General features: G+C 44.9%; 1 protein-coding gene and 1 long non-coding RNA gene across 3 annotated transcripts in view; one reads left to right on the top strand and one right to left on the bottom strand.

Annotated features, from left to right (window-relative positions):
• Nucleotides 1-27,936, top strand: part of SNX24 (sorting nexin 24) — a 111,729-nt gene that overhangs the window by 9,241 nt on the left and 74,552 nt on the right. The window contains exon 1 of one of the 2 annotated variants that reach the window (XM_056537344.1): nt 7,148-7,256. The exons of the other annotated variant lie outside the window; for it this stretch is intronic. Coding sequence (XP_056393319.1) covers nt 7,254-7,256 — 3 coding nt within the window. The 5' untranslated portion in view covers nt 7,148-7,253. Of the gene's footprint in view, nt 1-7,147; nt 7,257-27,936 lie in introns of those variants that run through there. 2 annotated transcript variants of the gene reach the window in all.
• On the bottom strand, nt 173-27,433 carry LOC130287351 (uncharacterized). Its single transcript, XR_008847428.1, has 3 exons — nt 27,383-27,433; nt 3,071-3,170; nt 173-367 (listed from the first exon to the last, which is right to left on the bottom strand). It is a non-coding gene; the product is annotated as an uncharacterized LOC130287351 (long non-coding RNA).

The following is a 27,936-nucleotide window of genomic DNA, read 5'->3' as shown; positions in this document are numbered from 1 at the left end:
CAATCCATTGTAGCCCATTGACCTTAAAAAGGTCAAATAAAGTGAGATTTTACTGTGTTGGCTTAGGGGGCCCTGGTCACACACCTTTTTACAGTTTCTTGATATGCCTTTCTATTCCTGAGATGAGGGTTTATGTTATGTTTGACAATTCAGGGAATCGGTCCGGTGGACATGAACTTGATTTTAATAACTGGAATAAATATTGGGTTGGATTATAGCATACTGTCCTATTTTGTCTGGCATTTTTGAGGGACCCTGTGAACCCAGCCTACTTCCATGCGGTGTCATTCAGGGCATACTTGTGGTGGTTTCTCATAGGCTGCAAACCTCTGCTCTTCACTTCGCACTTGGTCTGTTTACAGAAATCCTGTAAAATAGAAAATGAACTTTTACTTCTGTTATGAGGATGAGTTGTCTTCCTTCTTGTTGACAATGCTGTATTATCCACTGCACTTCTTCTTTTCATTTCTGGGTATTCGTTGTACTCCCAACAGGCCAAGATGTTTATAAAAAGCCTTGACTTTATACCTCCTTATGCTGTGGTGGTGAGATCTAGAATATTTTAAAGGGGTACTCCGCTGCTCAGCGTTTGGAACCAACTGTTCCGAACACTGGAGACGGCGCCGGGAGCTCGTGACGCCACATAGACCCACTTCCTCATGACATCACCCCCTGACCCCTCAATGCAAGTCTATGGGAGGGGGCGTGACAGCTGTCACACCCCCTTCCATAGACTTGCATTGAGGGGCGGGGGCTATGACGTCACGAGCTCCCGGCTCTAGCGTTTGTAACAGTTTGTTCCAAACTCTGAGCAGCGGAGTACCCCATAAAGGCAAATCACCAGAACTTTATCACTTAAAGGCTATAAATATGTTTATGTCTTACCTTTAGCCCCTTGAGGCCAATGTACATTTTGTTGGGGTTTTGTTTTTATGCAGTGCACTTGACAGAAAAACTGAAATGTTCTCTTTATTCTGTAGGTCCATTTGATTAACGTGATACACGACTTTTATGTTGTTTTTCTGTATTTCACTACTTTTTAAAGTTAACCTTTTTCTAACAAAATGAGTATGCTTAAAATCACCCTATTCTGATCCCTATAACATTTTTTATTTTTCTATAAATAAATATACGATCTTGGGGGGAGATTTATCAAACCTGTTCAGAGGAAAAGTTGCCCATAGCAACCAATCAGATCGCTTTTTTCATTTTTAACAAGGCCTCTGCAAAATGAAAGAAGTGATCTGATTGGTTGCTATGGGCAACTGGGCAATTTTTCCTCTGAACAGGTTTGATAAATCTCCCCCTTGGTGCTTCCTTGTCTGTGGGCGTAAACTGCACTAGTCTTGTGATTTTGTTAACCCTTACTGCTGCTGGGTATATATTATGGTTCCTTGTCTACCATAGATGTGTCTATAGTTTTTATTGGTACCATTTAGGTTTAGATGAGACTTTTTAGATTTAACTTTTTTTCTGTATGGTGTAACCAAAAACACCAGAGATGAGTAGTGTGTGATTTCTTTCCTTGCTGACTCTGCTTTTGGTTATTTCCCTTCTCTTTACACTTATGCACTTTCTATGGGATTTCCCCCTCCCGTCAGACTTCTTTGTGTGTGCATTGCTCCCAGTCTACAGTCTTGAAGGGATCCCCCAGGAAGTTGAACATATCAGATACTTGTCCCCTATCACAGGATAGTGGATAAGTGTCTGATCACGGGAGGTCCAAGCGCTGGGACCCACTAAAATTTTCTGTATGGGGCACTGGCTACTTACCTGTCCTAAGTGCGCTCCGGCTTCACCTTCCAGGACAAGAGCAAGTGACTGCCTGCTTAGGCTAAGTTCACACTACATTTTGTACTTACGGTTCCTGTATACGGCTGGGAGGAGGGGTGGGGCTTAATCGTGGCGCCCGCACTCAGCCGTATAGGGGAACCGTATTTAATGCATTTCTATGAGCCGACCTGAGTGAACCGCAGCCTCCGGTCGGCTGCGTTTTCGGCCATATGCGGTTTCCCGACCGTAGGCAAAAACGCGGTCGACCACGTTTTTGCCTGCGGTCGGGAAACCGCATACGGCCGAAAACGCAGCCGACCGGAGGCTGCGGTTCACTCCGGTCGGTTCATAGACATGCATTAAATACGTTTCCCGTATACGGCTGAGTGCGGGCGCCGTGATTAAGCCCCCCTCCTCCCAGCCGTATACGGGAACCGTAAGTACAAAACGCAGTGTGAACCTAGCCTTAGCCAGTTAGGCTGCATTCACTTCTCGTTTTTGCAATACGGGTCCCGTATTTCGTTTCTGTACAAAAAACGTATGTCTCCAAACCGGACCGAAACATATGCAACCGTACATGCCTCCTCACGTTTTTAAACCGTATACGGTTTGAAAACGGATGTCCGTTTGCATACGTTTTAATACGTTTTACTTGAAAAAAAAACGGATGCGGTTTTATGTTTGTCAACTTTTTAAATAAAGTTCTTCTTCTTTTTATTGAATTTCCAAGAAAAAAATGAAAAGCCAGATGTAACCGTATGCACATACGGTTCAATGCGGTTACCATAGAACTCCATTTTAAAATAACCGTATATAGGTTGGATACGGTTTTTGACTGAGACACAAAACCGTAGTAGACTATGGTTTGGTGTACCGTTAAAACCGTATAAAACCGTAAATGATGCAAAACGTACACAACCTGATGCTACGGTTAGCATACGGTTTACAATGAAATGTCTATATATACGGTTTGCAATACGTTTTTTTCAATGAAACCGGATACGGCAACCGTATTGCAAAAAGACATGTGAATGCAGCCTTACCGGCCACAGCTCCTGAGCATCAGGTCAGTCAGCTTAATGAAGGAGTAACAACTTCACAACAGCAAATAGGTAGGAACTTTTTAATAAGTAGCCTTATTTCTCATTTTGAAATCAAATGAATAATACGATAAAGTTCAAAAGCATCCAAAGGTTTTCAATAACCCTAGGTGTTTTAAGGGGGTATTCCATGGAGCAACTTATATGCATCATTCTGCTCAGGCAGGTGCTAACAAGTTAAAAAAGGCTAGACTTACCTTTTTTTTGCCCTCTGCCACCTTCTTCCTCTCTGTTCATGTACCTGAGGTTTCCACATGCAGACCCTGGCTTTATGATTGATGCGCAGCAGGACCGACTCTTTAGGGGGAAGGAGACGAGGAAGGTAAAGGGTTTTTTCTTTTTTAAAGCACTTGCCTTGCCAGACTCTCCATAAAAGTTACTCCCTAAAATTCCCCTCTATGTTCACACGGCAGAAGTTATGCTGTTCCACTCAAATTCCATTATGCAAAGCACCAGAGAGAATCTTTAGTAAAATGTATGTAGTTTGTGTGGCTTTTACTGCAGAATCACCACCAGTTTTCGCCAATAAGGTTTCCATTGTGTGAACTTGATTAACCCCTTAAGGACCAAGGATGTACCGGTATGTCTTGGGTCCTTTCCCTTTCTAGAACACGGGGCCCGACTATGTTAGGGGCCGGGACCCGTGGCTAATAGCGCGTATCACTGATCGCGGTGCCTCGCGCTATTAACCCTTTAACGCCATGTCTAAAGTGAAAGTAAACCAATGCCGGTTAGCTCGAGGAACCTACAATGTGAACAGAGCCTCACACCCTTACCAGCCTGGCTCCTGTCTGTAGCTCCGCAAGGCAAGGGGGTGGAGGGACACCTTTTTTTTTTATTCCCATTACTCTTAAAGGGGTACTCCGGTGAAAACCTTTTTTCTTTTAAATCAACTGGTGGCAGAAAGTTAAACATATTTGTAAATTACTTCTATTAAAAAATCTTAATCCTTCCAGTACTTATTAGCTGCTGAATGCTACAGAGGAAATTCCTTTCTTTTTGGAACACTGATGACATCACGAGCACAGTGCTCTCTGCTGACATCTCTGTCCATTTTAGCAACCGTGCATAGCAGATGTATGCTAAGGGCAGCATGGTGGCTCAGTGGTTAGCACTGCTGCCTTGCAGTGCTGGGGACTTGTGTTCAAATCCCACTAAGGACAACAATAAATAAAGTGTTATTATTATTATTATTATAATAACGTCAGCAGAGAGAACTGTGCTCGTGATGTCATCAGAGAGCATTCCAAAAAGAAAATAATTTCCTCTGTAGTATTCAGCAGCTAATAAGTACAGGAAGGATTAAGATTTTTTAAAAGAAGTAATTTATAAATATGTTTAACTTTCTGCCACCAGTTGATTTAAAAGAAAAAAGGTTTTCACCGGAGTACCCCTTTAACATAGTATAATCACCTGAATGGGCATATTTGAAGTATCTGGAAAGTGCAGAGATTTTCACATTTCTCATGTCTATACCTGATATGTTTATTTTTTTTTGTTTGCTTGTTTTTTTTTTAAAGTGTTGTGTTGTTATATTCAACATTGTTTTTTACAATCTATACAAGGTCCAACCAGTCCCACTCGCTGCATCTGCAAGTGTCTGGTGCGCTCTCTCAAGAGCTGTCACTTTCTTTGTTTGCCAAATAGTATTATATGTACATACGACAAAACCCAAATATGGTCAACAAAGAAATGGTTGAATCAGCGAATGATATTTATCTGACATATATCATAAGCTTTAGTAGGGTTGGCCAGTCAGAAAGGGCACTTTAGTTTACAGGGCTTTTTAGTAGACTTCTTGTTTCTAGGATTCAGAAAGAAATTTGGGAGGAATGTAGTTATGGCTTTCTCTACCGCTACCAAGTGATACCAAGTAATGGCGTGTTAGATAGCATTGAAGACTTTCAGATAAGGCTTACAAACTGTAAACTGTAGACAAAAACACACTGACATTGAGAAGGGTAAAGCCACAGTCTATATTCAGAGGAAGTCCAAGAACATGCTGACACTGGCATCAAGGAAGAAGTAAAGAGACCATAGTCAGCAACAAATCCAAACAGATAATTTACTTGTAGAACCCACCAGTCCCTGCATTGTAGCTTTGGTATGTGAATAGAAACTGTTAAGGCTGCTTTCACACTAGAAAGTTCACCCGTTAATAAACGGCCGTTATAATGTCTTGTTAACGGACATTTAATAACAGGTGAATTAACGGGTGCTAACGGCTGAATAATGTCTGTCCAAATAATGGGCATATTCATCCATTAAGACCCGTTATAACATCGGTCATGTAACCGATTATCGGTTTGGCTGATATTATCGGCCGATAATCACGATTTTGGACACTATCGGTATCGGCAATTACCTTGCCGATAATGCCCCGCCCCCCCCCCGGCCAGAGTCGACCGCTGCCGCCGCCCCATTGCCTCCCCCCATTCTCTGCCCACATACCGCTACCACAGCCCCATTGCCTCCCCCCATCCTCTGGCCACATGCCGCTGCCCCATCGTCTCCCCCCCTTCCTATGTCCACTTACCCCTATGTCCACTTCCCCATCGCCTCCCCCCATCCCCAGTGTTCTAATTACCTGTCCCCGGGGTCCGCGATCCTTCTGGCTCCTGCGCTGTGCAATGATGAGTGACATCCCCCAACACGACGTCACCGTCAGTGCGCACAATGACAGCGCAGGACGCCGACGGAGCCAGAAGGATCGCGGACCCCCGGGAACAGGTAATTATAACACCGTGGATGGGGGGAGGCGATGAGGCGGCGGCGGTATGTGGGCAGAGGATGGGGGAAGGCGATGGGGCAACTGTGATGTTTAGACTCAGGACCCCAGGACAGGCAGGGGGAGAGTAGCGGGCGGCGGTGGCAGTCTCTGGCACCGCAAAAGCCGCTGCAGTTCATTGATTTAAAGCGCCCGCTTTAAATCATTGCTCTGCAGTGGCTTCTGCCCCACTGGGGGGGGGGGGGGGGGGTTGGGAGGTGTTGAAAAAGCTGATAACTTATACCGGAATATCGGTATAAGTTATCGGCTATCGGCCTGAAAGGTGACAGATTATCGGTATCGGCCCTAAAATATCGATATCTGTCGTTGCCTACAGACTCCCACAGCCAGGACTACTACTACTTCCATCATGGAACAGACTTCTTTCATGATGGGAGTAGTAGTTCCCTGGCTGCGGGAGTCTGATGGTGGCTGGGAAGGTTACTTAGTGTTTGTACTACTACCCCCATCATGGAACAGAGTCTGTTCCATGATGGGGGTTGTAGTACAGGGGCTGAGGGAAGGATCGTATAGATTTGCTGACAACAAAAAAATGTTGCGATCAGAAACCTAAGCGCTTTATATTTTCGCTAGCAAACTCTAATATGAACGATACAGTAGCCAGATCCATTAGAAACAACTGGCTCATCATTGAGGCCGACCCTGATTTAAAACAAGTTGCATCAAATTCTCCCCTTATCGCCTATCGTAAAAACAAAACCATAGATAAGCTAAAAACACAGCCACAGTACAAAAAACATTAGTTGGATCTAAATGGCTTACAGATTTTAGCCCTACTGGTAACCACCCATGCAGGTCATGCTCTTTTTGTCCTCATAACTTAGCTGCCAACCCTTTCTCATTAGGGAGTCATCTATTTTTAGTTAGGGACCTAATTACTTGTCGCACATCCTTCGTTGTGTATGCCATCATTTGCTCTTGTGGCTTCTTCTATGTGGGCAAAACAATCCGACCATTATTTATTCGTTTTAGGGAACATGTCCGTTCCATTTCGGTGCCCCGCGATTGGTTGCCCACATGAAGGATGTTCACAATAGCAATATTAATCATATGAAATTTACCGGATTTGAAAGAGTTGAATCCTACCCAAAAGGCAAGGACCGGCATTCCTATCAGTTAAGAAGGGAAGCATACTGAATCGTGGAATTGGATGCTACCGGTCCCCTGGGACTCAATGACCGGATTGAACTTGCTCTTTTTCTTTAATGGTATATTTACATAGACTTTTGTTTCCCATTCCTACTCTCCGGTTCACTTCCCTTCAGATTTATTATTACCTTTTTTTTTTTACGTTCCTTGTTTTTTTTTCTTGTTGTTCACATGTATTATGTTGATCATTCCCTGTTTCTAATGCAGTCCGCTGCTTCTTACCTGCTCACGATTCAGGTCACGTGACCGTCGCTCTCGTCAGCAGGTACATGACAGCTAGTGCTGACGTCAGTTCCCGACGTCTTTTTAAGAGCGGCGCGAATTTTGAATGTCACACTCCGGCTAAAAGAAGCGCAAACCAGCGCGAAACAACTTGCCAACTTGTACCGGTGTGCCCCTGCCTCTGCTCATCTATGCCTGTACCATGTTGAATAAACCAGTGGATGGTGAGTGCAACCTCGTTTTGGACTTTTCTTTGCTGTATTACGTTTACTTCTGCTGAGGTTCACCGCCGAGGTCCACATTTTGCCTTACCTGCATTCACACCTGTCCTTGCTTACACATGCTGCCCTAGTCCTGCAAGTGCTGGACCACCACTACTCCTTCCCTTATTCTACACAAAATAACGCAATCGAATTGCAATATGTGGATATGGCCCCAAAATTCAAGTGCCAAGTCAGTGTTTCCCAACCAGCGGGCCTCCAGCTGTAGCAAAGCAATTCCCAGCATGCCCTTTGGCTGTCCAGGCATGCTGGGAATTATACAAAAAAGGACTGAATCTGAGAGCAATTGCTACTGAATAATATACAAATTTTATTAATATATCCAAAAAGTTAAAAACTTCACCACTTGTGACAAGATGCAATAAAGATAGAATACTAGATCTATGTATATAAAGCAATACAAAATGAGATGTGATCAGATACAACCAATAAACGTAGGTGGAACAGGTATAGCAATCGTTCTAGTCACAATGGATCTATATATAGTGAGGTCAAGGGAATGATATCTATGGCTCTATATATTATGCAACAAAAAGTAAACAGGGGTCTAAAGGCCCCAATATATGTGTATAAGAGCTACCTACTCTATCGCATGTAAACTGCTGCTTAAAAATAACATGCCCAAAGTTGATGATGAGCCTCACTTACCCATAGTGGATACATGTCGCCAACCTCCCAACGTACGTTTCGTCACCCGACTTTCTCAAGGGACGCTATCCATCTATGTATGTGGCTCCCTTATATACTGTGTTTGTGATCTGTACTTGGCGCCGATTTGTGCCATACGGCACATGCGCAGGGCCCCGACCCGTATGTGATCAGCACTCACTGCCACGTCACAGCCAGCACCCGCAGGTCACTGAAGAATCACTTCCGGACCTGTGCGCACGGCCTCTTGACGCCCGGGGAGTCCGTGCCAGGAAGAGGGCACCGAGCATGCGCACAATCAGAAATCGGCGCTGAACATTAAGAGCTAAGAAAAGACAACAGGTATTTAACCCTATCTGCACCCTACATTAAAATGTAACTGATTGAGCCTCATGATATCATTCCCCTGACATCAATGTAACCCCATACAGCAACATGTTATATAAACATATATATATATATATATATATATATATATATGTATGTATATGCAAAAATCATTACAGAAAGGAAAACAGATAAATGAATTATAAATAATAATTACAATAATTACAAAAATGGTTCAAAAAATGGAGTCCCAATCTGTGTCAGCATAATGACTAATTATGGACACCTACTCATAAGAACATATGGTCACTATATATTAGTGTATAAAGTGTGATACAGATAAACTTAGTGTTGCGTAAATAATATTAAAAATATTTAATACCCAGTAACTGTATTGACAGAACACAGTACTGGTAACAGTAGATGTACAATTAGTGTGTTTGTATATTGATGATAAAAAAATATATAGAATATGTGTGTACTCTATATGCTGGGAATTATAGTTGTGCAACTGCTAGAGGCACCCTGGTTGGGAAACACTGTCCTAAGTAATATGTGCATGGGGGAAACATAAAAAACCCGAAGCTCACCTAGCCCTTGTCCCCGTAGGTCTGCCGCAGATCCCGTTCTCCTCCGTGCAGTCCTGGTATCTTCTTTGTTCTCCCGACAATCAGCTGGTTCCAGGACCTTTCCCTCTCAGCAAATCAGTGGCCACAGCAGTTATGTGTCAGGTCAGTGATTGGCTGAGCAGTGAAGGTCCTGTAAGTCCTATAAGACACCAGACTGCATGGTGGAGAACAAGATCTGCAGCAGACCTACGGAGTCTGGAGCTAGGTAAGAAACAGGATTTTTTTATGTTTCCCCTGCGCCCAAACACCATATTAATGGGGAAGATGTGATATGGGGGAATAGAAATGAAATGGGGGGTGGGTGGGGGTGGAGGAGACTAGGCGTGAAATTGGGGGATTTCACCGTTTGTTTAATATATGGAATATCAAAATCACAATATTTACCTCTATAATCGCAATTGCACATTTTCCCTTAAATTGTGTGGCCCCAGTTGAGCTCCATGGAGGAATATGTTGCTACTATTGTCGGTCCGTGTTCTTATGTGCCTCTCACTCTTAGTTGCAGATAGTATTTATAGTGATGGCACATCAATTTCTTTGTAAGATAAGTGACGCATTTGCAATTGTCGTTTTATAGTGAATAAATATAACCTGTAAAATAGCGACTTATAGGCAGGGTTACCATCGGCATACAACTCTGTTACAGTTTTTGTATGTTTTTTTTTTTATTTATTTTTTTATTTATTTTTATTTCCACTTTTATGTGGTGGCTTTACATATTAGTAAAGCAGATCTGAAAGAGTCTATTTAAAGGAGTTTTGCTCTCAGAGGAAGTGAATGAGGAGCTGTTGATTCACCTGACCAGATAGGTGGAAAACCAGTTACACTTGTCCTTGGGGTGAGTGTAATGTATTGAAAATAATTCAACAATGGTTAAGACATCAGTTTGTTCACCTGGAAGTCAGGCACTGTCATCCGAGTATTTGTCATTTCTTACAGCTGTTTACAGCAAGAAAAAGTTATTTTGGTGGCAGCGCAGAACGTCTGCTTTTTCTTGTTGTTTTTTTTTAGAATAATCAACTTGACTATTAGGTACCATGTTAATTATTTCTTTCTAATATATACAATATAAAACATAATAAATGACTGTTTTTCTGCTATAGCATGATACCTGTGATTGCCCTCACAATTAGTAGATATTTAGGGAAATGCTGCTTGGTATCAGATAAGTTCATGACAGAAAAAGTGTTCCTGTTATCATTTTAAAGCTTTAAAAAAATAAAAAATAATAATAATTGTAATAATCTGTATTCCACCTCATCATGACCCCCAGAAAGAGGTGGAATTCTCCCCTGGGGACTGGAAACCTATAGTAGGAAAAGAGATCACAAAAAATGAGACACAAATGACTCAAAAATCATAGAAAAGAGACCAGTAAAGAAAATTTAAATATAAAAAGTATAAAGTTGATCATGGCGTCTTAATGCTGGGTTAACAGTGCCGGTTAGCTCAGCTTTGCTGATCAGGACAATGGCGGTGATATTGCAATGTCCCGATCAGCTGAATGGACGGCAGGAGGGCCCTTGCCTGCCTCCTCGCTGTCCAATCGATCTTCTGCTGCTTCAGGAATCCTCAGCAGGCTGGAGCAGCAGAGCACCAATAACAATGTTCAATGCTGAGCCAAAGCTCAGCATTGAACAATGTATGCAATTGAAAGATTGCATGGTATAGCCCGCTATGTGGAAAAAAAAAAAAAAAAGTTAATAAGTGATTTAACCTCTTCCTAATAAGTTTGACTCACCCCCCCTTTCCCATTTTTTAAATAAAATAATGTAATAAAAAATAAAAATAATCATATGTAGTACCGCCGCATTCATAAATGTCCGAACTATTAAAATATAAGTTTAGTTAAACTGCACGGGCGATGGCGTAAACGTAAAAAAATACCATTGCGGATTTTTGCTCACTTTATATACCATAAAAAAAACTAATGAGAAGCGTTCAAAAAGTCCCATCAAAATAAAAATGGCACTGATAAAAACTACAGATCACAGCTCAAAAAATGAGCCCTCATAGCCCCGTATGCGGAAAAATAAAAAAGTTATAGGGGTGAGAAGATGACAATTTTAAGCATACTGATTTTGATGCATGTAGTTATAATTTTTTTTTTTTTTTTAAGTAATAAAATAAAACGTATGGGGCGTGGCTTGGCGCCGACAGTGATGGCCGCATTCTAGGGTGGCTCACGTGGCCGCAAATGAGCTGAATTCCTGGTGACCCTGCTCTAAATCCATGGGGAGGACTTCCAAGCGACATAGGAAGCCTCTCTCCATCGCCGGACCGGCAGACTTCTCCCCCGGAGGCATCCGCCACTACCTTGTGCCGCCCCCGCCAGTACCACCAGCCTGCCATTACAGGCCCTGCGCGCGGCCTGCGCTCGCGCTCCAGGGGGCTCACCTCACTGCTGGCATTGGACCCTCCTGTGCTCCATACCATGGAGCCGGATCTCCAGGGGCTGCTTCCTCAGCGGTCTCTGCCATCTCCAGCTACCCTGCTCTGGCTCAACGGGGCTCCTTCATCTCCTGGGACTGGTGCTGCAGAGCGGGCCTTACAACTTCCGGTCCCGGGTGCTGCTCCTGCTGTGCCACCAACACAATCTTCAGTGGAGCCGGCTGCGGCGGTGAGTGCATTCCCCAGCTTGCCCGTCGGGTGTCACAGCCCTCCGGGGGACGCTTGCCCGTCCGGGCCTGTGGTGCTGCGGCTCTTCACCTCCTGTCCCCACGCAGGGCCGCCATCCTAAACCTCCCTGGTAGGGGAACTGCCTGCATCTCTTTTCAGCCCCCAGAAGTCTCCAGCTGCCTTTCTGCCGGGGCATCCCCCTCACCTGACTCTGAAACTCAGGGAGCAGTGAACCCACCTATTGCAGTGCCCTACTAACAGGAAACAGCACCTGGTCCTCCTACACCTGGTCCTCCAGCTCATCTCCCTGCCTTACCCCTGGACCCTAGTTCAGCCAGAGGGGTGCCCCCTGTGTCCAATAAAATTCAGCGGGCCCGGTCCTACAACAACATGGCCGCCAAAACCGCTCACCTGTCCCCCCGGGGGGACACCCCACTTGCTCCAGGACCTCTGCCCCCCCCCTCTCCTGGGACTCTGTCTCTCTCCTGGGTTGCCTCGCAGGACCCTGACCTCACCTGCTCTGGCCTCCCTGGGTCCTCAGCTGCTCTGCCTGATTTAGGTTTGCTCCACTCCCAAATTCAAACCGAAGTGGACTTCCGTTTGCTCATTGCCGAAGTTAAAGACACATGCAGGGCGGAAATATCATCTTTACGCCAGGATTTGCAGCATGTCTCTGACCGGGTAGAGGGCCTTGAGGATGCTCATGATTCCACTAGGGCATACATTGCCCAGCTTCATGCTACCATTTCATCTCAAACAGACTTTTTCTGTGATTTGCATGCTCATGTTGAGGATTTGGACAATAAGGGTAGACTTAACAACATCAGGGTGAGGGGGCTGCCGGAAGCTACCCGCGAGGAGGACCTCCATGTCACTCTGGAAGCCATCTTCAACCTTATTTTGGGGGAGCCGTCTTCTCACAAGATCAAACTGGACAGAGCCCATAGGGCCCTCTGCCCTAAGTCAACTTCTGGCCCCCCTAGAGATGTATGCTGTGTGCATGACTTCCAAGTCAAGGAGGCCATCATGACCAAAGCTAGATCTCTTCGGAACTTTAACTTTGATGGGGCCCCCATTCAGCTATTCCAAGATCTGTCCTGGCTGACTCTACGGAAGCGACGGATGCTCCAGCCCCTGCTTGCAGTACTTCGCTCTCACCAAGTGCCTTTATAGATGGACGTTTCTGTTTGCTCTCCATGCCTGCAGGGATGGACGCTCTGCTGTCCTTCGCACCTTCTCGGATCTTGCTCCCTTCTGCTCCAGTCTGAACTTGCCGGTGCCACAGTTGGTTGATTGGGATCTGGCCTCCCCTCCTCCTCCTTTGCCTCCTGTGTGGCAGCCTGTCCGGTCCTGGCGGTCCGGGTCACAGAAGTCCCCTCCCCGGGAACCTGGGGGGCACTTACAGGCTCCCCCTTGAGATGTCGTCTGCAGCCTTGTCTTCTCTATGCTACTCTTGCTCAAGACTTTCTTAGATTTTTGGACTCCCCTGAACTGAGCTTGGAGTTGCAGTTTGAAGTTTATGCTTATTACTGCTGCTGTAGTGATTTTTTTGGTCACCTATGGTTTCCTTTTAGCCTAGTTTGTCTAACTTCTGCTCGTTTGCTATGGCCTCAGAGTGGCGTGCTTTTCTCTTTAGTGGTCACTCTTGACTAGTGTTCTCCCATTTCCCCTCTTGAGGCCATAGCAATGGACTGCCCATGTCTTGGTTTCCTTTCCACCCTGGTGGCCTTGGCCTCCGCATTGGCTATTTGGTCAATGGTTCACTTTCTTACATTGTATTGTTTTTGTTTTGTCTTGTGTGGTCTTGTCTGTTTGATGTTGGTCTGTCGAACCTTTTGTGTTCCCGTTTTCTTCTTCCCTCATTCCCCCCCGCCCCCCCCCCCCCCCCAGGTTCTGCTTTCCTCTCTTGTTTCTTCCAGGGTTCGGTTCTCGCAGGCTCTTCCCGTTGTTGTCCTCTGGTTCGTCTGCCGGATCTTGAAAGTGTGACCCTTCACTAGCAGCGTTTATTGCAACGGGAGTTGGTCTTGCTGCGGGCTGATGTTGTTTTCCTTCAGGAAACACATTTTGACCGTCATGGATCTTTCCAATTCCTACACCATCTCTATCCACAGGCCTACTCTGCCGTTTCTGATAGGAAAGTAGCTGGGGTTGCTATACTTATGACTTGATCATGCCCGCTTTAAGTCTCTTCTACCTTTCTCGACCCACAGGGGTGCTATGTGATGTTGAAGGGTGTCCTGGGTGAAGTCCCACTGCTGATTTGTAATATCTATGCCCCCGACACATCGCAAATACCGTTTTAACGTAGAGTCCTCGCTAGACTCCATAGGTACCCCTCCTCTGCGTGGTTACTGGTGGACGATTTTGACCTTATTTTCTCACCTTCCCTAGACCTTCATTCGGTCACGGTGGCCCCTCCCACCCTCGCCCAATTGCGGTTGGCCTCTTTTTTTCGGCGGCTAATATGGGCTTCCTCATTGTATGATCTATGGAGGATCAACCACCCGACGGAGCACTCTTTTTTTTTTTTTTTTTTTTTTTTTAATTTTTTTTTTTTTTAGCTTCTACTCCCACCCTCATAAACTTCACACACATAGATTACTTTGGTAACTTTCCTATGGTGCGCATGCTTTCTTATGCTTCTCTTGAGCCTATCTCCTGGTTTGACCACTGTCCTGTAGTTCTCTCCGGAGCTGTCATTGGCGTGTTAATGACTCTCTTCTTAAAACATTGCCTTCCTGGATTATTTTTCTCCTAATGAGGGCACAGTCTCTTCACAAGCTGTTCTCTGGAAAGCTCACAAGTCGGTTGTAAGAGGGCATTGCAATGCTCTGGGTGCGTGACTGAAGTGAGACACTCTGGCTTGTTAGCGAGTCTAGAGACTCTCCTGTTGGCCACCCCCTCAGTGTCGATTCTGCGGCGATTGGTGGCTGCTCGTGCTCAGTTGGGTGACCTCGCTCTCCATAGTGTTGAAAGACAATTGTTGTATGCTAGGCAACATTTTTATGAAAAGGGAAATAAAGCCCATACAATTCCAGTAAGGTAGAGATTGATAGACGGCACTCACAAATGCAGAACAACACGGACGCTTTATTTCTTGAGGAGCAGCAGGATTTCAGCAGTTACAAGTATAGCAAACAAGCAACAATTGTTTCACACTACATGTGCTTCATAAAGCCATGATGAAGCACATGTAGTGTGAAACAATAATTGCTTGTTTACTATACTTGTAACTGCTGAAATCCTGCTGCTCCTCAAGAAATAAAGCGTCCGTGTTGTACTGCATTTGTGAGTGCCGCCTATCAATCTCTACCTTACTGGAATTCTACATACCTTTGCAAGCGGACTGAGCACCACACACTGGGTATGCTGGGAGCTTCATTGGCTGCGCTGTATGTATTGGAACCTGGAGGCTGTATACTAATTGTGGGGTCAGAGCTATTGGATAAGCGGTGCCAGCATCACTCTTATTGCTATACTGAAAGCCCATACTATGTTGGCCAGGTGCCAACGTGACTGATCAGTTACCCAGTCTCCCTCGGCCCTCAAAGATCCTTCAGGTGTTCTTCACTATCACCCCGCTGATATTTCCCGCCTTTTTGTTGACTACTATTCTGGTCTTTACTCCCTTCCCTTTCAACTTCCGTCTGACCCGGGGGAGCGTGATGCTGCGCTTGATGCTTATCTTTCCTGATGTGGCTTGCCTACTTTGTCGGAGGCCGATTGTGAGATTCTTAATGCTCCCATTACAGGGGAACAACTTTCTGTAGTTCTCAAATCCCTTCCTGCTGGTCGCTCCCCCGGTCCGGACGGATTCACGTATATATACTACAAGACTTTCTCTTCTACACTTATCCCTAAGCTTGTTCCTCTTTTTAATTCCTTTATGGGGGGGGGGGGGGGGGAGGCGAGGATTTCAGTCTTTTTTGCACTCCTTAATTACCCTAAGCCTGGCAAGGACTAGGGATGTCCCGATACTAGTATCGGGGACTCATTTAATGTCCCCAATACCATGTCTGATACCTGCTGCTGTGTGTCCCGGCTGCGCTGTCCCATTCTCCCAATTGCAGCATGGCGTCCTATGAAGGAGCATGTGACACACGTCACTCCTCCTCCCTTGCGCCCAGCGTAGCGCTATGGAGGAAGCAGAGTGACGTGTATGTGACATGCTCTTCCATAGGACACCATGATGCGATCGGGAGAATGGGACAGTAGAGCGGCAACACCTGAGGACAGCCGCAGGTGAGCACTGTCTAAAAGAGGAGGAAGGGGGGACCCTTCTCCCTACAAGGGGGGGACCCTTCTCCCTACAAGGGGGGACCCTTCTCCCTACAGGGGGGACCCTTCTCCCTACAAGGGGGGACCCTTCTCCCTACAAGGGGGGACCCTTCTCCCTACAAGGGGGGACCCTTCTCCCTACAAGGGGGGACCCTACTCCCTACAAGGGGGACCCTTCTCCCTACAAGGGGGGACCCTGCTCCCTACAAGGGGGACAAGAGGAAGCGCTGTCTACAAAGTGGGGGGGGGGGGCTGCTGTCTACAAGGGTGGGTCCCTGTCTACAAGGAGGGGGCCCAGGGTCTACAAGGGGGGGCCTGCTGTCTGTAAGGGGGACAAGAGTGAGCACTGTCTACAAGGGGGGGGGGGCCTGTTGCCTACAAGGGGGACACAGGGGGCGCTGTCTACAAGGGGGACGAGGGGTTGCTGTCTACAAGAGTGGGGGATGCTGTCTACAAGGGGAGGGGCTGCGGTCTTCAGGGGGGCTGCTACTAATGTCAGCAAGTATCTATACTACCTACAGGGGGATACTACCTACTATTATCCCCTTAAGGACTCAGCGTTTTTCCGTTTTTGCATTTTAATTTTTTCCTCATCACGTTCTAAAAATCAACGCTTTCAATTTTGCACCTAAAAATCCATATGATGGCTTATTTTTTGCACCACCAATTCTACTTTGCAGTGACATTAGTCATTTTACCAAAAAATCCACGGCAAAACGGAAAAAAAATCATTGTGCGACAAAATTGAAGAAATTTTTTTATTTTGTAACTTTTGGGGGCTTCCATTTCTACGCAGTGCATTTTTTGGTCAAAATTACACCTTATCTTTATTCTGTAGGTCCATACAGGTAAAATGATATCCTACTTATATAGGTTGGATTTTGTCGCACTCATGAAAAAAATCATAACTACATGCAGGAAAATTTTAATGTTTAAAATTGTCATCTTCTGACCCCTGTAACTTTTTTTTATTTTTCCGCGTTGTGTTGATCTGACTTTTTGATCGCTTTTTATTAATTTTTTTATGATATAAAAAGTGACCAAAAATACGCTATTTTGGTATTTGGATTTTTTTTTTGCACGTACGCCATTGACCGTGCAGTTTAATTAATGATATAATGTTATAGTTCGGACATTTACGTACGCAGCGATACCACATATGTTAATTTTTATTTTTATTTACACAGTTTTTTTTTTTTGTTTTTTTTTATGGGAAAAGGGGGGGTGTTTCAAACTTTTAATAGGGAAGGGGTTAAATGACCTTTAACTTTCTTTTTCACTTTTTTTTTTTTTTTTTGCAGTGTTTTAGCTCCCATAGGGAGCTATAGCACTGCACACACTGATCTCCTATGCTGATCCCTGCCAAGCCATAGCTTTGCACGGATCAGTCAGAAAGGGGCTTGATTGCTCAAGCCTGTAGCTCAGGCTTGGAGCAATCAATCGACAATCGGACGCCGCAGTCAGGTAAGGAGACCTCCGCCTGCGTTCCAGCTGATCGGAACATTGCGATTTTTATCGCGAAGTCCCGATCAGCCCAACTGAGCTGCCGGGAAGAGTTTACTTTCATTTTCAGACACGGCGGTCAACTTTGATCGGCGCATCTGAAGGGTTAACAGCGCGCGGCACAACGATCGGTGCCGCGCACTGTTAGCCCAGGGTCCTGGCTATCGTTAGCAGCCGGGACCGACCCGGTGTGATGCTGGGTCATGACGTGACCCCGTTTTTCACACCGGGACCGGGCTTAGGACGTACAGGTACACCCGAAGTCCTTAAGAGGTTAAAGGCAATCTTGCAGCAGAGTCACCTGCACTAACTTGAATTTATAGGTAGATAGTGCCGGTGACCCGGTTTCTACCGCTGCTCACCATGTGACCATCACCGCAATCGCTCCAAATTCCCTGTTCTGTCCAATGGAGAAGAGAGAAATTTTGGCTCATACTACAGCAGCCGCCTCCTCACAACAAGAACCCACATATCAGCACGGTAAGCAGCACCAGAGACCGCGTCACCCTGGGGTCAGATTCCCTTTAAAATAAAAGTACTTGGTATCGACGAGTACTTGAATTAAAGTATTGGTACTTGTACTTGGTCTTACAATTTTTTTTATCAGGACATCCCTAGCAAGGACCCCCATGATTGCTCTAGTTATAGACCCATCGTGCGCCTTAACTCTGATTTGAAGCTTTTCTCCAAGGTCCTGGCGGTCAGTCTTAGTTAATTTTTCCCCTCTCTAATCCATAAGGACCTGGTTGGGTTTATTCCCTGCCGCCAGGGCGGCCACACCACCAGGAGGGTGGTGTGTCTTGTCAACTTAATGAATCGAAGGTCTGAGTAGGCGTTAATGCACAGCTTCGATGCCGAGAAGGCCTTTGATATGCTGGGGTGGCCGTTCCTCTTTGCTACCCTCCAGAAAATTGGGATCACTGGTAACTTTTTCACTGCTCTGCTGGGTCTCTATTCCTCTCTGACTGCTTCTCTCAAACTCCCTCACACTCCCTCTCCTGCTTTTCCACTGTCTAATGGTACCTATCAAGGCTGTCCGAGAAACACATAGGGCCTAGGAGAGGAGAAAGGGAAAGATTTGACGCTGGAGGGTACCATAGGAGAGAATTAGGGTGAATAGGGGCCAACTGTAGCTTTTCCTGCTCTATCCAGCGGCTATATGCATGGTACGTAGACCAATCCGCAAGGTGGCGCAGGTGAGCAGCCCAGTAATATTTCATCACATTGGGAACCGCCAGGCCCCCCATGGTTCCACCCGCCATCATGACTGACATCGGTAGACGGAGTCTCCTCCCATCTAAAAAAATACGGAAAATAGCCCACTGAAAAGAGCGAAAGGCCGAAAATGGTACCCGGGTAGGCAATGTTTCGAAAAAAATAGAGCAGTTTCGGGAGGATGGTCATTTTAACACCACAAAAAGAGCTCTAAGTTCCTTAAATAGAGGGAGGTAGTTGGCAGAGTAGAGGGAGGAATAGCAAGAAGTGATAGCGCTGCGGAATCTGTAGGCGCTATATAAATAAATTAAATAAAAATAAATATGGACCCCTAAGTACTTAATAGCAGAAGAGGACCATTTAAAAGAGAAGTTGTAGCGAAGAAGCGTAGACAGAGACAGGGGAAGGCTAAGAGTTGGCGCTTCCGTTTTGGAGAGGTTAACTTTATAGCTAGGTATGTGTGGGGGTATTGTTCTAAAAAGTTTAAACTGTTTTCTCCTTTCTCCCCTCTGAGATCTTTTCTTTATCCTCCTAATTTCCCCTCTGGTAGGTCCCCTATTATGGTGGAGTGGGGTTCCCGTGGCCCCTTCTGTTGGGCTGATAATAGTTGATCCTATTTCTCGCTCCCTGCTGCCCTTTGAGCAACTGGCCTTTCGTTGGGATCTCCCCTCATCTGAGCTTCTTCACTATGTTCAATTAAGGCACTTTATGTCCTCCACTACTGGCTCTACAACAGTCTCTCAGCCCTCTGGCTTTGAGCGGTTATATCAGGGTGGACCTCAGATGAGGGGCCTTCTCTCTGATATCTACTCACTACTCATACAGCCCCTAGACGCTGACCCCCCCCCCCCCCATCCCACCGTTATATGGCCCGTTGGGAGGAGGTTTTGAACATTACCATTATGTTGCCTCTGCTTATAAGGAAACCCAGTACAAACTGCTTATGGGCTGGTATCACACCCCAGAGCTTCTGAATAGACTTAACCCTTCCATTTCCCCTAAGTGCTGGCATTGTGGGGTGGGGTTGGGCACGGTATTTCATATTTTCTTATCATGTCACCTCCTCCTATCGGATTTTTGGAAAATGGTGCAGCGCCTCATTTCTGAGGCTCTGGGTGTTTCAGTCCCCCTAGAGCCCTTGATTTATCTCCTCCACCTTTCCCATTCCACTTTGTCTAAGAAGCCATTTAGGCTCTTAATGCACATTGTCCTGGCTGCTAAGACCCCTATCGCCAAGTGCTGGAAGAGAATTCTTCCTAACTCTTGAACTGCTTACTCGTATTCGTGAGATTCGCTCCCTGGAAGCTCTCACAGCTGCTTTGAATAACTCGATTGCCTCTTTCCTCTCTGTTTGGGAGCCATGGGATCGGTTTTCGGACCGGCAACCACCTTGACCCCCCCCCCCTTCTATTTCTTCCTGCTTCTTTCTTTCTCCTCATTTCCGTTTGTTTTGAGTGTTACATGTATTCCTGTCTATGTTCCCCCCACTCTTGTCTCTACTGTCCCCCCCCCTTCCCCTCCCCCTCCCCCTCCCCTCCTTGTTGTTGTTTGTGATAGGGGTACTCCATAGAAAACATATATATATATTTTTTTTTTATCAACTGGTGAAAGTTAAACAGATTTGTGAATTACTTCTATTTAAAAATCTTATTTCTTCCAGTACTTATCAGCTGCTGTATGCTCCACAGGAAGTTCTTTTCTTTTTGAATTTCCTTTCTGTCTGACCACAGTGCTCTCTGCTGACACATCTGTTCATGTGAGGAACTGTCCAGAGCAGGAGAAAATCCCCATAGCAAACCTACGCTTCTCTGGACAGTTCCTGACATGAACAGAGGTGTCAGTAGAAAGCACTGTGGTCAGACAGAAAAGAAATTAAAAAAGAAAAGAACTTCATCTGGAACATATAGCAGCTAAGTACTGGAAGGATTAAGATTTTTAAATAGAAGTAATTTACAAATCTGTTTAACTTTCTGGCACCAGTTGATTTAAAGGGGTACTCCGGTGAAAACCTTTTTTCTTTTAAATCAACTGGTGCCAGAAAGTTAAACATATTTGTAAATGACTTCTATAAAAAAATCTTAATCCTTCCAGTACTTATTAGCTGCTGAATGCTACAGAGTAAATTCCTTTCTTTTTGGAACGCTGATGACATCACGAGCACAGTGCTCTCTGCTGACATCTCTGTCCATTTTAGCAACCGTGCATAGTAGATGTATGCATAGCAGATGTATGCATAGCAGATGTATGCATAGCAGATGTATGCATAGCAGATGTATGCATAGCAGATGTATGCGAAGGGTGGCATGGTGGCTCAGTGGTTAGCACTGCTGCCTTGCAGCGCTGGGGCCTTGGGTTCAAATCCCACTAAGGACAACTATAAATAAAGACTTATTATTATTACGTCAGCAGAGAGCACTGTGCTCGTGATGTCATCAGAGAGTATTCCAAAAAGAAAAGAATTTCCTCTGTAGTATTCAGCAGCTAATAAGTACAGGAAGGATTAAGATTTTTTAATAGAAGTAATTAAAAAATCTGTTTAACTTTCCAGAGCCAGTTGATTTCAAAGAAAAAAGGTTTTCACCGGAGTACCCCTTTAAGAAGAAAAAAATTCCGCTGGAGTACCCCTTTTAAGGCCAGAATTGGTTTGGTCCTTAAGGGGTTAAAATAAAAAATGGCAGTTTGAAAATTTGGGGGCTTCTGTTTATATGCAGTGCACTTTTCAGTAAAAACTACATGTTCTCTTTATTCTGTAGGTACATATACCGTATTTATCGGCGTATAACACACACTTTTTAGGCTAAAATTTTTAGCCTAAAGTCTGTGTGCGTGTTATACGCCGATACACCCCCAGGAAAGGCAGGGGGAGAGAGGCCGTCGCTGCCCGCTTCTCTCCCCCTGCCTTTCCTGGGGTCTAGAGCGCTGCTGCCGGCCCTTCTCTCCCCCTGGCTGTCGGCGCCGCTTCTCTCCCCCTGGCTATCGGCGCCGGCACCGATAGTCAGGGGGACAGAACGGGCAGCGGCGCAGATAGCCAGGGGGTGAGAAGGGCCGACAGCAGGGCTCTAGACCCCAGGAAAGGCAGGGGGAGAGAAGCGGGCAGCGACGGCCCCTCTCCCCCTGCCTTTCCTGGGGGTTTATCGGGGTATACACGCGCACACACGCACCCTCATTTTACCATGGATATTAGGGTAAAAAACTTTTTTTTACCCAAATATCCTTGGTAAAATGAGGGTGCGTGTTATAGGCCGGTGCGTGGTATACCCCGATAAATACGGTAATTACGATGATACTCCATTTTTATAGGTTTTGTTTTATTTTACTACTTGGAAAAAAAATAACTTTTTGCATGCAAATTAGTATGCCTAAACTTTGTCCTCTTTTGACCCCTGTATCACTTTTATTTTTCCATATACAGGACTTTTTTACAATCCTGATTTTTAGATTTTATCGGTACCTTTTAATTTGATGGGACTATTTGATCAGTTATTATTTCTGGGATATGAAGTGACCACCAATCAGCTATTGGTTTTGCTGTATGCCAGACACTGTCAGCACTCTGTAGACACTTTTTGGGGGAGATTTATCAAAACCTGTCCAGAAGAAAAGTTTCCCAGTTGTCCATAGCAACCAATCAGATCACTTCTTTTATTTGGTAAATTACATTAGGTATAGAATTTCTGCAGTTGATTATATACAGGCTAAAATGATCATTTCTGACCCGTTTGACCTTCTAGGATCAGCAGTTGTTGGCAGTCATGTGACTTCATTCATTACTAGTTGCCTGCAGTTGACCTTTTAAATACAACCCCAACCTGAAACTGACCATTGGGAACAATTCAACTTCAAAGTGACACTTGTTATCATTTAAATGTGCGCCCCCTGTCAGGAGCAGAATTATAAATTCCTCCCGATTTCTGCTCCTGATTGAGATACCTCAATCCTGAATAAATTAGTTCTCATTTGATTTCTATTGACCCAATTGCCATCTATTGGTTTTACAGGTCAAGGTGACATACATATAAAGGTCATGCATGACATATAATATGCCATTAGCAATTCTAATTACATTTACCATGTCCTATTACATGTTAAGTATGGTGATGATACTAGAAAGTCTACTAATCAGGTTTTTATGTATTTTCCTCTAATGTCCAGGTCCATACATGGTTAACCTGATGTTGTGCAGTCATAATTTTCACGACTGGACAATTAACATTAAACATTTCATATAATTATTACTGTCACATACCTGAGATATTGTGGATTCTCTGAGCTAAAATCTTTTTGGCGCAGATTATAATAAGGTGCAGTGTGTAAAGGATCCTGTAGTTGTCACCCTTAACCCCTTAAGGACTCAGCCCATTTTGGCCTTAAGGACTCAGACAATTTAATTTTTACGTTTTCATTTTTTCCTCCTCGCCTTCTAAAAATCATAACTCTTTTATATTTTCATCCACAGACTATTATGAGGGCTTGTTTTTTGTGCGACCAGTTGTCCTTTGTAATGACATAACTCATTATATCATAAAATGTATGGCGCAACCAAAAAAACACTATTTTTGTGGGGAAATTAAAACGAAAAACGCAATTTTGCTAATTTTGGAAGGTTTTGTTTTCACGCCGTACAATTTATGGTAAAAATGACATGTGTTCTTTATTCTGAGGGTCAATACGATTAAAATGATACCCATTATTATATACTTTTATATTATTGTTGCGCTTAAAAAAAATCACAAACTTTTTAACCAAATTAGTACGTTTATAATCCCTTTATTTTGATGACCTATAACTTTTTTATTTTTCCGTATAAGCGGCGGTATGGGGGCTCATTTTTTGCGCCATGATCTGTCCTTTTTTTTTTATACCACATTTGCATATAAAAAACTTTTAATACATTTTTTATAATTTTTTTTTAATAAAATGTATTTAAAAAGTAGGAATTTTTGACTTTTTTTTTTTTCGTTCACGCCGTTAACCGTACAGGATCATCAACATTTTATTTTAATAGTTCGGACATTTACACACGCGGCGATACCAAATATGTCTATAAAAATTATTTTTTACACTTTTTGGGGGTAAAATAGGAAAAAACAGACGTTTTACTTTTTTATTGGGGGAGGGGATTTTTCACTTTTTTTTTACTTTTACATTTTTTTACATTTTTTTTTACACTTGAATAGTCCCCATAGGGGACTATTCATAGCAATACCATGATTGCTAATACTGATCTGTTCTATGTATAGGACATAGAACAGATCAGTGTTATCGGCTATCTTCTGCTCTGGTCTGCTCGATCTCAGACCAGAGCAGGAGACGCCGGGAGCCGCACGGAGGAAGGAGAGGGGACCTCCGTGCGGCGTTATGAATGATCGGATCCCCGCAGCAGCGCTGCGGGCGATCCGATCATTCATTCAAATCGCGCACTGCCGCAGATTAAGGGATCTGTATTGATCCCGGCACCTGAGGGGTTAATGGCGGACGCCCGCGAGATCGACTGGTGCTAGAAAGTTAAACAGATTTGTAAATTACTTCTTTTTAAAAATCTTAATCCTACCAGTACTTATTAACTGCTGTATACTCCACAGGAAGTTCTTTTCTTTTTGAATTTCCTTTATCTGACCACAGTGCTCCGTGCGGACCCCTCTGTCCCTCTGGAAATTCTAAAAGAAAAGAACTTCCTCTGTACTATGCAGCAGCTGATGAGGTCCAGGGTCAGCTGACTTCTTGAGAACTACATATGGGTATCATTACCTATCAGCTCAATCTTGTTAGCTCCAAGACCCCTCCCTCTAAGCTCTATCTGTATACTGCTGCTGATCTATGTGATTTTGATATATAGGCTCTGGTTTAGGATATATGAGGCTGTGTTTACACATTGCCTTTCTTGCTAAACTTTTTGTGGTTTTTGCCATGATTTTCCCAAAATTGCTGCAAAAAAGGGGATATTTTTATGACAATTGTGCAAAGCACTGTCAAAATGTGTACATTTTACTGCAATATTGAAAAATCACAGCAGAAACAGCCAAAATGCTGTACAAATGTGTGACAGGCTGTATAAATTCAAAATGTGAACACAGCCTAAAGACTTCATATCTTTATTAAATGCCTATATAGTGATTTTAGGTGAAATCCCTTTCTCATCATGACAATATGACTCTTTGGATAAGTAAACACATCAAAACAGTGCAAAATGTGAACTACAGCACTGTCAGTCTAAATAGATGACCAATCCCAGTGATCAAACAGCACACCTAATCTCTCTGCAAGGCCAGAGGATTCATTGGAAATGTAGGCAGCATAAGTGATGGGATGGAATTGCAATTAGTATGGCTGCAAACTGAGCTAAAACATTAGCTAAAACAGGTAAACACAAGGCATGAACAAGAGCCTACGCAATAGCCTTTGCTGCACTATATAAGCACACAGTTTTACAAAGTGCTTCTTTAACCCTCTAAAAGTAGTTGCGAACTTTGCTGTAGGAAGCTCTCCAGCCAGTTCACAGTAGTGCTGCAACAAAAGTAGAGTAGTCTGGACCAGAGCCAAGCACTGTCACCCAATGTTCAAGAAGATATCCAGCGGAAAGAAACGTGTCCTTCGCTCTGCTCTGTTACAGTGCGTTTCATACCCAGTAGGGCTGGGCGGTATGACCAAATATGTATATCACTGTATTTTTTTTTAACTTACGGCGGTTCCACGGTATATAACGGTATTTTCACCCCGCCCCAATCATGTGACCCGCGTGCGGTGTTCGGCTCCCCCCCCCCCCCAAAATCATGTGACCCGCCAGCACTGTTCTGCTCCCCCCAATTAATGATCAGCCCAGTGGGGTACTACTCACAGATGTCACCTTCAAGCACTGCCCTCCTCCTCTTTGTTGGGGGCCGCTGGCGATGGAACTCACTGTACACCAGTGTTCTCCAACCTGCGAACCTCCACTTGTTGCAAAACTACAACTCCCAGCATAACCGGACAGCCAATGGCTGTCCGGGCATGCTGGGAGTTGTAGTTTTGCAACAGCTGGAGGTCCGCAGGTTTGAGACCACTGCTGTACGCTGTATCCCTATGCCCGGGCTGCAAAAGATACAGAAAATAAACTTTAACTTACCTACGTCGGCCACACGCTGTTTCTTGGGACTGGAACGTCGGACAGCCGTCAGCCTATCACCGGCCGCAGCGATGTCCCTCCCCAGCCAGCGATAGGCTGAGCCCACTGTCATGTAAGAAGCCGGCCAGAGCTCCTTACATGATAGTGGGCTCAGCCTATCACTGGCCGGGGCGGGATATCGCTCCGGCCGGTGATAGGCTGACGGCTGTCCAACGTTCCCGTCCCCAGCGTGTGGCCGACGTAGGTAAGTTACAGTTTTTTTCTGTAGCTTTTGCAGCCCGGGCATAGGGATACAGCGTACAGCAGTGGTCTCAAACCTGTGGACCTCCAGCTGTTGCAAAACTACAACTCCCAGCATGCCCAGACAGGCTGTCCGGGCATGCTGGGAGTTGTAGTTTTGCAACATCTGGAGGTCTGCAGGTTTGAGACCACTGGCGTACAGTATAGAGTTCCAGCGCCTGCGGCCCCCAACAAAGAGGAGGAGGGCAGTGCTTGAGGGTGACATCTGTGAGTAGTACCCCGCTGGGCTGATCACTAATTGGGGGGGGCAGAACAGTGCTGGCGGGTAACATAGGATTAGTTCCCCGATGTGGGGACAGAACAGCGCTGGGCTGATAATACATTCCCGAGGGGGAGGGGCCAAACCGGTATTGCGGTATGGAGGAAAATTCATATCGTGCAGCCCAAAAAATTTGGAATTTGGTATGAACCGGTATACCGCCCAGCCCTAATACCCAGTACATCAGCTGGTTGATATATGCCCCCTCCATTCATCTGTGTGTCTCTGCCTTTCCCATAGAGATGAATGAAGGGTGTGTTTGAACCAGCTGTGTGCGAAACATCACACACAGGAGCCGAGCTGGGGCTCCATACGGGAGATCACAGGGGGGTCCCAGCGGATAGGGGAGAAGTTTCTTACTGTTGGACATCTTTATTATGGTCTATTCACACATACAGTATTCTACGCAGATTTGATGTGCAGGATTTTCTGCTGAAGATTTCACTGTAAACTGTGCATCAAATCTGTGCAGAATACTGTACGTGTAAATAGACCCTTATGGTTATTGTGGTGGGCCCCCGCTTACTGTCTGCTCTTTCCATAGCTAGAGTTGCTCTTTATAGCCTCCTCTCATCAACTAAATAGGCCACCTGAAAAGGATGTGTCTAACCAGATGACCCCTTTAAAGATTTCCAGCATATATAGTTTAACATTGATCTGAACTCAAGCTGCTGGGAAATAGAAAGCAACCTATACTTACCCTCCTCACTACACCTTCTCTGTCATTGATAATGAACCCAATTCTCCTGCGCAGCAATTTCCTTTGTGGGAAGATACTTGTGCCAACAAATGCAATGCAGCGCAGCAGGACCGTGCTCTATGACAATGGGTGCAGCAGGTGGAGCAAAGAAGGTAAGTAGATATATTTTTTTTGCTTTTTATTTTTTTATTTCTATTTTACGGCAGCATCTTTGTTAGAAAAAAAATACAACAAAAAATCTTAAACAGAACAGCCATTTTAATTGTTTTTGCATCTGTGCTGCTACTTCCTAGATGTAAAAGTATATAACATATTGTTGTAAGTGCAGGTATGTTTGCAATCACCACCTGGTTCCCATTTTATACAACAGACTATTTTTAAAGGGGTATTCTGGCCCTAAGAAATCTTATCCAAAGGTTAGGGGAAAAGATGTCTGATCGCGGAGGTCCCGCCGCTGGGGACCCCCGCAATCCCGCATTCAGCACCTACCTGTGGGAGCTGCATGCAGCGCCGTAGCCTCGGAGTCTGCCAGGTCACGACTTCAGGGCCGGAGTATTGTGATGTCACAACTCCGCCCCCATGTGACATCATGCCCCGTCCCTACAATGCAAGTCTACGGGAGGGACGTGATGGGGACGTCACGCCCTGTCACGCCCCCTCCCATAGACTTGCATTGCGGGTGGGTGCTGCATGCGAGACCCCTGCGATTGGACATTTTATCCCCTATCCTTTTGGATAGGGGATAAGATGTCTTAGGACCGGAGTTAAGTCAACTTGATGAGCAGAAGACACGTTCAAGAGTAAAAAAAAAATGCTGCCAAGATGAAGTAAAAATAGCTGTAAGGAAGTGGAGAAAAAAAAAAACTAATGGAAGATCAAACAAAGCATTGTGAATGATAAAAATTGCTGATCTGTAATGTATCTTATGCCTGTACTCATTAACTGCCATTGAAAAGGTGTCCGCATAGAGCGTTAGCAAAAGCAAGGTCAGCCTTGGAGCTGGGGAAGATCAAAATGTGTCAATATCTGTCCCAAGTCCACTT

This window comes from Hyla sarda, chromosome 1 (genome assembly GCF_029499605.1).
Source record: "Hyla sarda isolate aHylSar1 chromosome 1, aHylSar1.hap1, whole genome shotgun sequence".
In the NCBI taxonomy this organism is placed as follows: Eukaryota; Metazoa; Chordata; class Amphibia; order Anura; family Hylidae; genus Hyla; species Hyla sarda.
Note: the sequence above shows the minus strand (reverse complement) of the source record. Positions and strands in the feature narration are given on the sequence as shown.